This window comes from Polyergus mexicanus, unplaced genomic scaffold (assembly GCF_030449975.1).
Source record: "Polyergus mexicanus isolate NDT 795.1 unplaced genomic scaffold, iyPolMexi1.0 SCAF_140, whole genome shotgun sequence".
Classification (NCBI taxonomy): Eukaryota; Metazoa; Arthropoda; class Insecta; order Hymenoptera; family Formicidae; genus Polyergus; species Polyergus mexicanus.
This window is the reverse complement of record NW_027223460.1, coordinates 1-11433: the sequence shown is the minus strand read 5'-3', so window position 1 is coordinate 11433 and position 11433 is coordinate 1. Positions and strand designations below refer to the sequence as shown.

Genomic DNA, 11433 nt, shown 5'->3' with positions numbered 1-11433 from the left:
CTGTTCTTTGATTATTCTCGCTTTAATATAAATGAGAAAAGATGCAATAGTCTATTAATACAATCGAATAAATTAATGCAATCAGATAAAAAAATCAAACTTCGAAAACAAATTATCAATTTCATTTAACTTTGCCAGAAATTTATTCAATTCGATCAATCGCTGCGTATATAGTATGAACAAATTCTATCAAAATTGTCAATTGTGCGTCATAGAGAGACTTAAATGCATTTTTTATATAAGTCACACATGTATCCCACTAAAAAAAAAAAAAAAAACCCAGCATGACACGTGTAAGTTCTATTATCCATTATTCATAAAGCATAATGATAAAATCTATTTATATTGGACAGTGGAATGAAAAGTTATACTACTTATTTCATGAAAATATCCTATCAATCTATACACCCACACACACATTCTCTCTCTCTCTCTCTCTCTCTCTCTCTCTCTCTCTCTCTCTCTCTCTCTCTCTCTCTCTCTCTCTCTCCTTACATTGCATATGATCCTATCGCAATAATCAATAATCGTGCACTAAAATACATGCATACAAGAATAATTTTTCTTTTAAAAAGCAAATAAGATAATCAGAAAAAGATTTTTCCCATATTATTTGTTTCCGTGTATTTCTCTTCTTATTATTCAGAAATGTTTACATTGGTACAAGATATATTTATCTTGTCGGTGGTTCACACTACTTCTTTCATTAGCATAATGTCTGTTGAAAGAGGGCATCACGATAGATTTCCAAGCTACGCAACTCCCATACGCGACTAGCAAGTCTTTCGTACTATATATTTAGTCAATGTTTATGTGAATGAAGTCTCGTGTATCAATGACATTATGACATATATCTATTAAATTGTTGAAAAAATCTGGTCTATGATGAACCGGAGAAGTAATAATCTTATGAATATTATACATGAATCAAAAAAATAAATACGAAAAAAGTGTGAATAGACAAGGTTAAATAATTGTAAAGTGAGAATTGAATAAGAATTTATACATATATAAAATTTAATAATAAATATACGAAACGAAATAACTATCAAATCTATCAAAAAAGAAAAAAATGAAAAGTTGAGTACTGTTCTACACATATATCTTTTTCTTCTAAATATAAAATTATTGTAATATTTAGATTTGTAATCAAGATTGCAACATATTTTTTTTGCAGATTTTTACAGATATATCTTCCATATATAACATAATTTTTAAAATTTTCTGACATGATTGATGTAGACATAGACATGTTTTATATTGTACCTCCAAATGGAGAGATACCTTTTCATATTTTGGAAGATTGCATTCTGACTAGATTAGATTATTTACGACATCTATATGAAGGATCTACCAATAAATTTGATGGAAACTTTGAATATTTACTAGAAAATTCTGCTTATGATAAAATTGCACATTTTGTATTACGGTGAGTACACATCACTTAATATAATTTCTATAGAGAAAGACGGAGAAAGAAAATCTTCACAAATATAATAAATGTTTAAAAAATAGTAAATAATATATATACATACTATAAAAACTTTATATTAAAAGAATTGATTATAAATTATAAATAATCATAAAATCCATGTTTCTAATAATTTGCTATCTTTGTTTTAGGTTATTAGCTTGTGCATCGTCAGATTTACATTTATACTGGATAACCAAAGAATCATTGTTATTTAGACATAGATTAGATAATATATTAGCTAGACAACTACACAGATTATTGAAACAAATTATATGGAAAATGCAAATATTTAAAAATGAAAAGACTGCAACTGAAATAACTCTGATTGAGTTATGCAAATTCTACTTGCAACCTTTAATTTTTAAACATCTAGTATCAAATTGTCATGATTGCACTGACTTTCAATATGAAAGTGAGTACGATAATATACAAACTGTTTCTATGTAATTTATGTAATAATACTTCTTTTATTTTTTTTCAGTAAGATTTGAACTGATTCCAAATTTGGTGAAAGAAAGAGAATTAATTATTAAAAATGGAAATGTTATTACATATTGTTCAAACTGGAAAAAAGTACTTCAATCATTATTTTGTAATTATGTAATGAATGAACTGAATATCATGAGGAAACAAGCACTACAAATCATAAAACATGATCTTAGATTTCATATTTTAAATAAAAAAGTTCAATCGTATCTTTTTAAGAAAAATGCTACTCATGGAAACATAACTATTGATAACATAGATGCAAAAGTACAAAAATTTCCCTTATGTATGCAACATTTACATTCTGTGTTAAGAAGCAGACATCGTCTTAGTCATTATGCTCGTTTATACTATAGCCTTTTTCTAAAAGGAATTGGAATGGAATTAGAAGATTCAATCATATTTTGGAAGCAAGAATATTCCAAGCCACATACTTGTTCTTCAGTATGTTTGCATAATTGGCAATCAAATGAAAAAAAATTCATATATAGCATTAGACATATGTATGGTTTAGAAGGATCTCGAAGAAATTATAAGACACCTGACTGTAGTTTAATTTGTGTAAGTATAAAAATTTCATAAAATCTTTTCTAACTCAAAAGCTTTACATATGTAAAGCTGCCAAATATATTGAAACAGAAATAGTTTCTTTTTAGTAAAAAAAAATAGAACTATTCTTTCAAAAAACTATTCTTCTTTTTTTATATTGAAACTATATTGCAGGGTGGTATTAGTGCGATGTACGAAGGTGGTTGTCCTTTCAAAGGTTTTAATGCGGATACGCTCAAAAATCTTTTACACACTTCATTAACTGAAGATGAAGCAGACAAACTTATAAGTAACATATCTAGTAAAAGTCCAGAAGTTCTTTGCAGCGCTTTTTTGAGACTTTTATGTAAAGATAGTATCGATAATGGTATCATTAAAAGTCCGGTAGAATATTATCACAGAATAAATGATTAAATATTTGTGTCCTATTGATAAATCTGTACAATAATTAGTACTATCTATTCTTGTTGATTTTTAATTAACACTTGTATATTATCAAACAATTTCATCAAGATAGAAATTTTGTCAATAAATCTTTTGTAAATATTATTACAAAGAAAGATACAGCTAATTTATACATAATAAATTATATTAATATTATAAATTATATAATTATTAAGATAAATTTATAGCAGAGTTTAAGAACTCTCATTGTTTGCTAAATGATTGTAGAGCATTTTTTACAACACGATGAGTTACACCATCTTTAACTAATATGGCATGTATTCCAAGTTTACCAACCTCCATGATATTTCTGGTCTCGTCATCAAAAAAAAGCATATCTTTGTAATCAACTTGAGAGCTCTTTTGAATGCTGGAAATTATATTCGATTAAGTCTCAATTTTATACTACTATACAACAAAACGAGTTTTAGAACAGAACTCACTTTAAAAAATGTGTGACTTTGCTACCAGGAAATATTTCAACATATTTGAAATATTTGTTCCAACCAAATAAATCTAATAATTGTTTAGCACCTTTTATTTCTGATGTACGTGATGCTATACCGAGTTCATATCCTTCCTTTGATAACAGTTTTAATATATCAGGAACATCGGTATAATATTTTATTGTACGACCGTGTGCATCTACTACTTTATTCTGTGTTCTAAAATTTCATTTTTCTTTTAAGTCTAATAAATTATTGAAATAATACACTATTTCTGCACTTTTTTTATTTATGTAAAGGAAAAGAAGTACAAACCCTCTTCTAAATGGAGGAGTGACATGAGTGTCAACCCAAAATGGCCACAAAGTATAATCTGAAAATTAGTATTTCTCTCTTCTACTTATCTATAGAAATTATTCTAAATAATTTTAGCAAGATATAATGAAAACAAATACTAATCGAAGTTATTGAAAACTTTTCTTATACGTTTCAATTATAACATTTACAATTTTGTCTGTACCTAAATCAAAGACAATAACTTTTGGTTTCTTTTCCATTTTCTTGGTGATGGAATTATAGTTTCATGCGCAGAGTTAAACAAAAATAAAATGATTGTTGCTAATATATCGCGTAAATATTTCTTTCTTAAAGAAGATGAATAAAAATAAAAATATTTACAGGATAACCTTTTACTTTACTATCTACACGTTTGTATATATATATACTGCAACATTGTCGAGAGGGAGTTAGTGAATATGCAAATTTTTCAAAAATAATGTAACTCTGGTAAAACAGTTTTTAAAGTATTCTCGACAAACGGCTTTTTTTAAATAAAAAAAACATGCCATTTTTTACGATAATGTGTAATTTTCACTATTCTGGTATTAATTTTAGGAGATAATTTGATATTGTTTTTTAACCAAAATGCTTTCTATTTGATATATTTTATATTACATTAATACTTTTATAGAATTATATGCGTAAGTAAAAGCGCTGCAAAGAAAGTTTGAAAATGGCAAACTTTCCGTTAATCCATCGTTATATCCAAATATTGAGAAAATTTCGATCGATATAATAACTAATTACAAAACAATAGTATATTATATTGCGTACCTGTTGCGATGAACGTGCATCAGTTGTATTTTCAATTCGGCGTGAGAAAATAACGCGAAATATATTCGAGGAAACGGTTTTCGATCGGAACTTATTTGAATTAACGGACGTACGGAGGCAAACCACTGACACTGAGACATTAGGATCCCGACATTAAGATATTACGATTGCACGCGACATTTACATACTGCGTCGAGAGACAACTTTACGAAAGACACTCGCGCTGAATATCAATTCCCGCGCGCTGAAACTCGTTTTTAGATAACACTCGCGAGAAATACCGAACGATAAGAATCTATCGTACCGCGATTCCGTCTCGACTCCCCGTCCTTCCTTGGCACTACTTCGAGAATCGCAATTTCGTAATCGATATTCGTGGCAAAGTTCACTTCACTTGAAACTAGACATAAATCGAACCGCTTGATCGACCAATCAGGTCATAGAGGAAAAGATCCCCTTTATTCTCATTGACCAATCATGCGAGTGGAAACATTTGTTTAGTAATTTTATATAAGTCGTTATATGTATTTTTGATACTAACATAAATTTCATGTCAAGACGTAGAAATAACATGCAAAATTGAAGATATATCTGCAAATTTGTTTTAGAATCGGCTAATCGAATATGACGAATTCGTAACTAGAGAAATATAAAAAAAAACACGTGAAATTAGGCTTTATGTGTAATTTTTAGTAATATATAAATAATCTTTCTAAATTTCAAAATTATATTTACTATTCTGGTATTAATTTGAGAAATAATTTAGAATTGTTTTTTCACTAAAATGCGTTTTCCATTTAATATATTTTATATTGATGATTTTCTAGAATTATATGGATAAATAAAAGCGCTGCAAAATTCGAAAATGGCGAGTTTACTGTTTATCCATCGTTATATCCAAATATTACGAAAAGATCAATCGATATACTAACTAATTACAAAACAATAGCATATTATATTGCGTACCTGTTGCGATGAACGCGCATCAGTTGTATTTTCAATTCGGCGTGAGAAAATAACGCGAAATATATTCGAGGAAACGGTTTTCGATCGGAACTTATTTGAATTAACGGACGTACGGAGGCAAACCACTGACACTGAGACATTAGGATCCCGACATTAAGATATTACGATTGCACGCGACATTTACATAATGCGTCGAGAGACAACTTTACGAAAGACACTCGCGCTGAATATCAATTCCCGCGCGCTGAAACTCGTTTTTAGATAACACTCGCGAGAAATACCGAACGATAAGAATCTATCGTACCGCGATTCCGTCTCGACTCCCCGTCCTTCCTTGGCACTACTTCGAGAATCGCAATTTCGTAATCGATATTCGTGGCAAAGTTCACTTCACTTGAAACTAGACATAAATCGAACCGCTTGATCGACCAATCAGGTCATAGAGGAAAAGATCCCCTTTATTCTCATTGACCAATCATGCGAGTGGAAACATTTGTTTAGTAATTTTATATAAGTCGTTATATGTATTTTTGATACTAACATAAATTTCATGTCAAGACGTAGAAATAATGCAAAATTGAAGATATATCTGCAAATTTGTTTTAGAATCGGCTAATCGAATATGACGAATTTGTAACTAGAGAAATATAAAAAAAAACACGTGAAATTAGGCTTTATGTGTAATTTTTAGTCATATATAAATAATATTTCTAAATCTCAAAATTATATTTACTATTCTGGTATTAATTTGAGAAATAATTTAGAATTGTTTTTTCACTAAAATGCGTTTTCCATTTAATATATTTTATATTGATGATTTTCTAGAGTTATATGGATAAATAAAAGCGCTGCAAAATTCGAAAATGGCGAGTTTACTGTTTATCCATCGTTATATCCAAATATTACGAAAAGATCAATCGATATACTAACTAATTACAAAATAATAGTATAGTATATTGCATACCTATTGTGATGAACGTGTATCAGTTATATTTTCGATTCGTCGAGAAGAAACAACGCAAAATATGCGAGAAAACGGTTTTCGATTGGAACTTTGAACGAGCGGATATACAGATGCAACTATTGGTTGCGTTCGGAAATCCTACCCGTAGGATAGAATAGCATTTAACCAATCGGAATAAAAGAAGCAAAGATTTCTTTGTCTTGATTGGTCGGTCAAACCCTACTTTACCCCACGAGTAGAATTTTTGAACGCACCCATAATGAACAAGATGATCGAACGTAACGATTGGTTGTCGGATAGGGAACTTCTAGATAAATGTAACATCACCCTAAAGTCCAACTAATCGTTGCATTTGCTCTTTCTATAGTGTAGTCGCATATTCGTCGCATCATTCTTGATTATTCTCGTTTGTCCTCGTTTACCGACTTTGTCAAGTGAGGAGTATCGGTGCAAGTCGCTTTAAAACGATTCTTGGGTAATATATATATCACAAACGTCTATTGAATATACCACGTATGTTATTTATTATTCCTCGTGAATGTAGTAAATAATATATATCATCAACTGTTTATAATGTACGATAATTTCTTCACAATTCCTCCAGAGTAGACACATATCAGGCTAGTTCAATGCACGCATAATTCTTATTAAATTTGCTCATTAAATTAAAGCAAAATCTACGGCTCATTTTAATTTACTTTGGTCATTTTTATATATTAGGCTAGAAGCAGCTGTAATTTTCATTTCGTTCTTAGACTAAGAACTGTTCCGTTGTTGCAATTTTTAAAGAAAATGTTGAACTTTTATGCTTCCTTATTTTGCAAGTCTATATGTGTTTTGATCTGATTATTGTGTTTTAATCTAATTATAGATTAATTCAGATGTATGTAGTGAGATAAGCAATTTCTTTCAAAAAGTCATAAAAGATAGAAACAAGTATATTGAACCATAAAGCATTTTTCTACATATATCTAGAATATTAACATAATTATTTATATTATACTGATAGAAACTTTTATTAATATAAGATAAAAAATAAAAAGTCGAATTGTCTTTCTTGATATATGGTTCTTGATGTTTTAAATTAAATCGCATAGTACGAAGCTAGCAGAATCTGATAAGAACAAAATCGTGCTCGATAGCTTGAAACAATTTTTGAGAAAAAATAAATTGCACTTTTAATGAAATTATATATAATTATTTTATTATATACTATAATAACAAATCTCTGTTAATAAGAATTATTATTATAAAATATTAATGATTAAAATATCTTTTAATATCTACAAATGTGCTTGAAACATCTGCAAATCTTATTTACGCTTATTTTATTGTTATCAATAGCCTGAATGCATCTCTTAATTATTGTTCTATTCACAATTCTTTTGCTGAGTATTTTTGTATTCTGCTTTTGATATTTTGTTGGCATCGTTTTTATTTTTACTTATAATCTGTACTACAATTATTTGGAAATATATAATTTAATTTGGATCATAATTTATTATAATTATTATTAAAAAATGTACGTTATTTATTTGAAAGAAAATAATTAAAACAGAAAGATCTCTTTTAAAATTGTTTCATCTATTCTTATTAAAATTGGCTCAACTTTTCTATTTTTGAGTAATAAATAAATAATTTCAACATTTGTTATTAGACATAAATAATCAAATTTGTTTAAATTGATGATGTGTATAATTTATATAGATTTGATTTAATAATAAATCAATAAATATAATGCATAATATTTATAAATACTCTTTCAACTCTCTTATTTATTATTTGAAAATATTTTAACTCTTTGTCTAGTTTTTATATTACAAATATATAATATGTACAAACTTGGCAATATTGAAGAATGTCATTAACTGATCCAACTAAATATTATAATACTGTATTGCTTACAAATCTCTAGACATTTTCATTTATTGTTTCATTTTAGAAATGTCTGAATCAGATCTTTTGGCTAGTGACCATATTGATGGTCTTGATGGTCTTGAAAATGGTCAAGATGGAGATGCTATTATGCAATGTGACGGTGTTAAACGTGAATTAAGTGAAGCAAATATTGATGATCCAGTAAGTAATTGCTATCATTATACTAGGGAACAACAGTATATAATCATAATAAAATTTTTCTTATGCAAAAATTATTTTACTTATGAAATATTGTTTATAACTTAGGAATTAGAGGCGATTAAAGCACGAGTAAGAGAAATGGAAGAAGAAGCAGAGAAATTGAAACAACTCCAATCTGAGGTGGATAAACAAATGAATATGGGTAGTCCACCTGGTATCAGTAAGTTTATAAATTTGTATTTTCTACGAAGCATATATAAGAATAGAACACTACATACTATCACATACTTTAGTTCAGATTTAGATTCTCTTTTTGGATTTTTGTTTTTGTTGGGATAAAGTGTGTACAACAGTTTCTTTATATTTTTTTACAATGAGATTGTTTTATATTCTCATGGATTTTGTTCTTTTATCACAATCAGATATTATATTAACACTCAAATTATATATGTATGTGTGTATATATATATATATAACTTCAGTTTTTAGAATAGCATAAACCAGGATTAAATTATCGATTTTCAGGCGACAACTATCACTAAACTAAATCTAATTTTTTATAACTTTACATTTTTTTAGTTATATTTGATGATAATATTATTTTCTTATCACGTATTTAATTTTAGCAAGCCCATTAAATATGTCATTGGAAGAAAAAGTAGAAGTTGATAATCGATCCATTTATGTTGGCAATGTAAGTTAAATGTAATTTATGCTTCTTAAAAAATCTGCAACATAATATACATGTTAAACATATCATTTTTATATTGTCAATTAATATTTATATATATACAGGTTGATTATGGGGCTACAGCAGAAGAGTTAGAGCAACATTTTCATGGCTGTGGCAGTGTCAACAGAGTAACAATTTTATGTAATAAATTTGATGGTCATCCCAAAGGTTTTGCTTACATTGAATTTGCCGAACGCGATTCTGTACAAACCGCAATGGCCATGGACGAATCTATGTTCAGAGGTCGTCAAATTAAAGTAATGCCTAAAAGAACAAATAAGCCTGGTTTCTCTATGACAAATAGGTAATACTCTGTTTTATATAATATATATTATATATAATTATAAGATAATATATAAATTTTATAAACTATAAAAAGAAAAATATGAAGTATAATCTTATATATAAAAAAGTTATACATTTGTTTAAATTTTTTCTGTAGAGTGATATATATCTATCTTATTGTCTGTATATTTATCAGGGGTCCCAGAGGTGCAAGAGGCTATCGAGGTATGACTAGAGGAATTATTCGTGGTAGTGCATATTATGGATATAGACCTACAAGGCGGCCTAGGTAATAATTAATTTTGACTCATTTTCTTTTAATGAATACATTAACAAGTTCTACAATATATCTTTATTTTTTTTAAATAATTTATTTTGTTTTCTTGTGTTCTATTTTATTAAATTCTATTATTTTGTTCTTTTTTTTTTTGTAGGAGTTACAGACGTGGTTATTATATGCCATATTGACCATTTTAAAGTGTGACAACCTTATTCTACAAGAGTGTCAAAAGGTAAGTTTTTATTCTAATCTATATATATATATATATATATATATATATATATATATATGTATTATATCATAATTCTTTATCGTTCAAAGAAAGAGTTTCAGTATGAAAAAATAAAATAAAACTTGCGTTACATATTTTGTACTGATTAATTGTAGCTAAATATTTTATAGCTTTAAAAAAAAAAAAGTTAAATAAAAAGAATATATGAAAACAAAAAGACTATCAAAGAATATTAAAAAAAAAAACATTTCTTTGAACAATTTCTTAACTTCGTGCATTTTGTTATAACTCAAGGAAGGACCAGACATACTTGGATTGTAATAATTCGGCAATAACAATATTAATAGATTATCAACATTATTCTAATGTAAACAAATAAAAATTAGAATACATTGAAAAATATAATTTACTGGTCACTCCTTAATGCAATATAGATGGCAAAATTATTATTAAGTACTAATTATTACTTGACTCTTAATACATTAACCTGATGTATCTATATAATCAAGCTCGATAATTTGTATGTGCAATAAAACAAAGAATCATAAAAAAGTTAACAATTATTTATTTGTTTTATTCATTAAAAATAATTGGATCGATATCTAGATACATTAGTACATTGACACTTACATTAGTATATTGACACTTGGCCATGATGAAAATTTATACTAGTGAAGAATATTACAATACATACAAAATTGTGAAATAACATCTTGCATTAATGTAATATTTTATTTTGCTCCATTTCTCTATATTGCATATGTACTGCAGTTTTTTAATTAAGAAAAAAAAAATTATTTTTTTACTATTTTCAATTAAATATTTTTATTAAATATTATTTATATGTTTAATACTCTCTCTCTTTGTGGGTTGAGAATATGGCCTTGTGAGATGTAATATTGCAAATTGTAAGTTTTTGTAGAAAATTGCCTAACAATTCACACAAAAAACTTACAAATATATATATCATCATGCATTTCAATGAAAAGCGGCTAAGATATTTAAGTAAATTCTTATGATATGTCCACAGAAAAAAAAACTGATACGATGGAAAAAAAAGAGTGAAAGAAAAACATCATGTCAAAAGAAAAAAAAGATTGGACAAAGATGGGCACAATTATTCATATATATTTGATTTAATAATCATCATACAAAAATACAGATGTAGAACAGCGATCATTCACTATTGTAGTTCAATTAATTTTTGTTAAAGCTTCAATATTACTATACTAGTGAATTCTCTAATGAACTGAATTCAATTTTTTGTATCTGTCCTCAGAAACATTTTTACAGAATTTTTTATTTCGTTTTGTTTAATTTATATATACTTCACATAATTATATTTTATAATATTTAACAAAAAAATACGTATACTTAATATT

The 11433-nt window shown here is 27.3% G+C and overlaps 3 protein-coding genes across 4 annotated transcripts; 2 read left to right on the top strand and 1 right to left on the bottom strand.

Annotated features, from left to right (window-relative positions):
• Positions 1-781: 781 nt before the first annotated feature.
• On the top strand, positions 782-2987 carry LOC138944279 (uncharacterized). The gene is made up of 5 exons (XM_070315190.1): positions 782-1079; positions 1178-1429; positions 1624-1886; positions 1956-2521; positions 2684-2987. The coding sequence occupies exons 2-5, from the start codon at positions 1230-1232 to the stop codon at positions 2921-2923; spliced, it is 1269 nt and encodes a 422-aa protein (XP_070171291.1). The 5' UTR covers positions 782-1079; positions 1178-1229; the 3' UTR covers positions 2924-2987.
• LOC138944280 (magnesium-dependent phosphatase 1) lies at positions 2600-4113 on the bottom strand. The gene is made up of 4 exons (XM_070315192.1): positions 3920-4113; positions 3715-3772; positions 3397-3618; positions 2600-3323 (listed from the first exon to the last, which is right to left on the bottom strand). The coding sequence occupies exons 1-4, from the start codon at positions 3954-3956 to the stop codon at positions 3158-3160; spliced, it is 483 nt and encodes a 160-aa protein (XP_070171293.1). The 5' UTR covers positions 3957-4113; the 3' UTR covers positions 2600-3157.
• Positions 4114-6828: 2715 nt separating this feature from the next.
• On the top strand, positions 6829-10051 carry Pabp2 (poly(A) binding protein nuclear 1). 2 transcript variants are annotated; one of them, XM_070315189.1, is made up of 7 exons: positions 6829-6917; positions 8385-8521; positions 8627-8741; positions 9148-9215; positions 9317-9558; positions 9736-9828; positions 9974-10051. In XM_070315189.1, the coding sequence occupies exons 2-7, from the start codon at positions 8387-8389 to the stop codon at positions 10005-10007; spliced, it is 687 nt and encodes a 228-aa protein (XP_070171290.1). In that variant the 5' UTR covers positions 6829-6917; positions 8385-8386; the 3' UTR covers positions 10008-10051. The 2 variants fall into 2 exon arrangements, with proteins under 2 accessions (XP_070171290.1, XP_070171289.1); XM_070315188.1 differs by having other exon boundaries at positions 6844-6955.
• The last annotated feature ends 1382 nt before the right edge of the window (positions 10052-11433 follow it).

Bases quoted from the DNA above. Each gene is read 5' to 3' on its own strand.
- LOC138944279 (XM_070315190.1), top strand. From the start codon at position 1,230: ATGATTGATGTAGACATAGACATGTTTTATATTGTACCTCCAAATGGA. The intron at 1,887-1,955 runs GTGAGTACGATA...ATTTTTTTTCAG, and splicing joins CACTGACTTTCAATATGAAA to TAAGATTTGAACTGATTCCA. The intron at 2,522-2,683 runs GTAAGTATAAAA...ACTATATTGCAG, and splicing joins CTGACTGTAGTTTAATTTGT to GGTGGTATTAGTGCGATGTA.
- LOC138944280 (XM_070315192.1), bottom strand. From the start codon at position 3,956: ATGGAAAAGAAACCAAAAGTTATTGTCTTTGATTTAG. The intron at 3,773-3,919 runs GTACAGACAAAA...ACTAATTTTCAG, and splicing joins AGTTATTGTCTTTGATTTAG to ATTATACTTTGTGGCCATTT. The intron at 3,619-3,714 runs GTTTGTACTTCT...ATGAAATTTTAG, and splicing joins ACTCCTCCATTTAGAAGAGG to AACACAGAATAAAGTAGTAG.
- Pabp2 (XM_070315189.1), top strand. From the start codon at position 8,387: ATGTCTGAATCAGATCTTTTGGCTAGTGACCATATTGATGGTCTTGAT. The intron at 8,742-9,147 runs GTAAGTTTATAA...ATTTAATTTTAG, and splicing joins GGGTAGTCCACCTGGTATCA to CAAGCCCATTAAATATGTCA. The intron at 9,829-9,973 runs GTAATAATTAAT...TTTTTTTTGTAG, and splicing joins AGACCTACAAGGCGGCCTAG to GAGTTACAGACGTGGTTATT.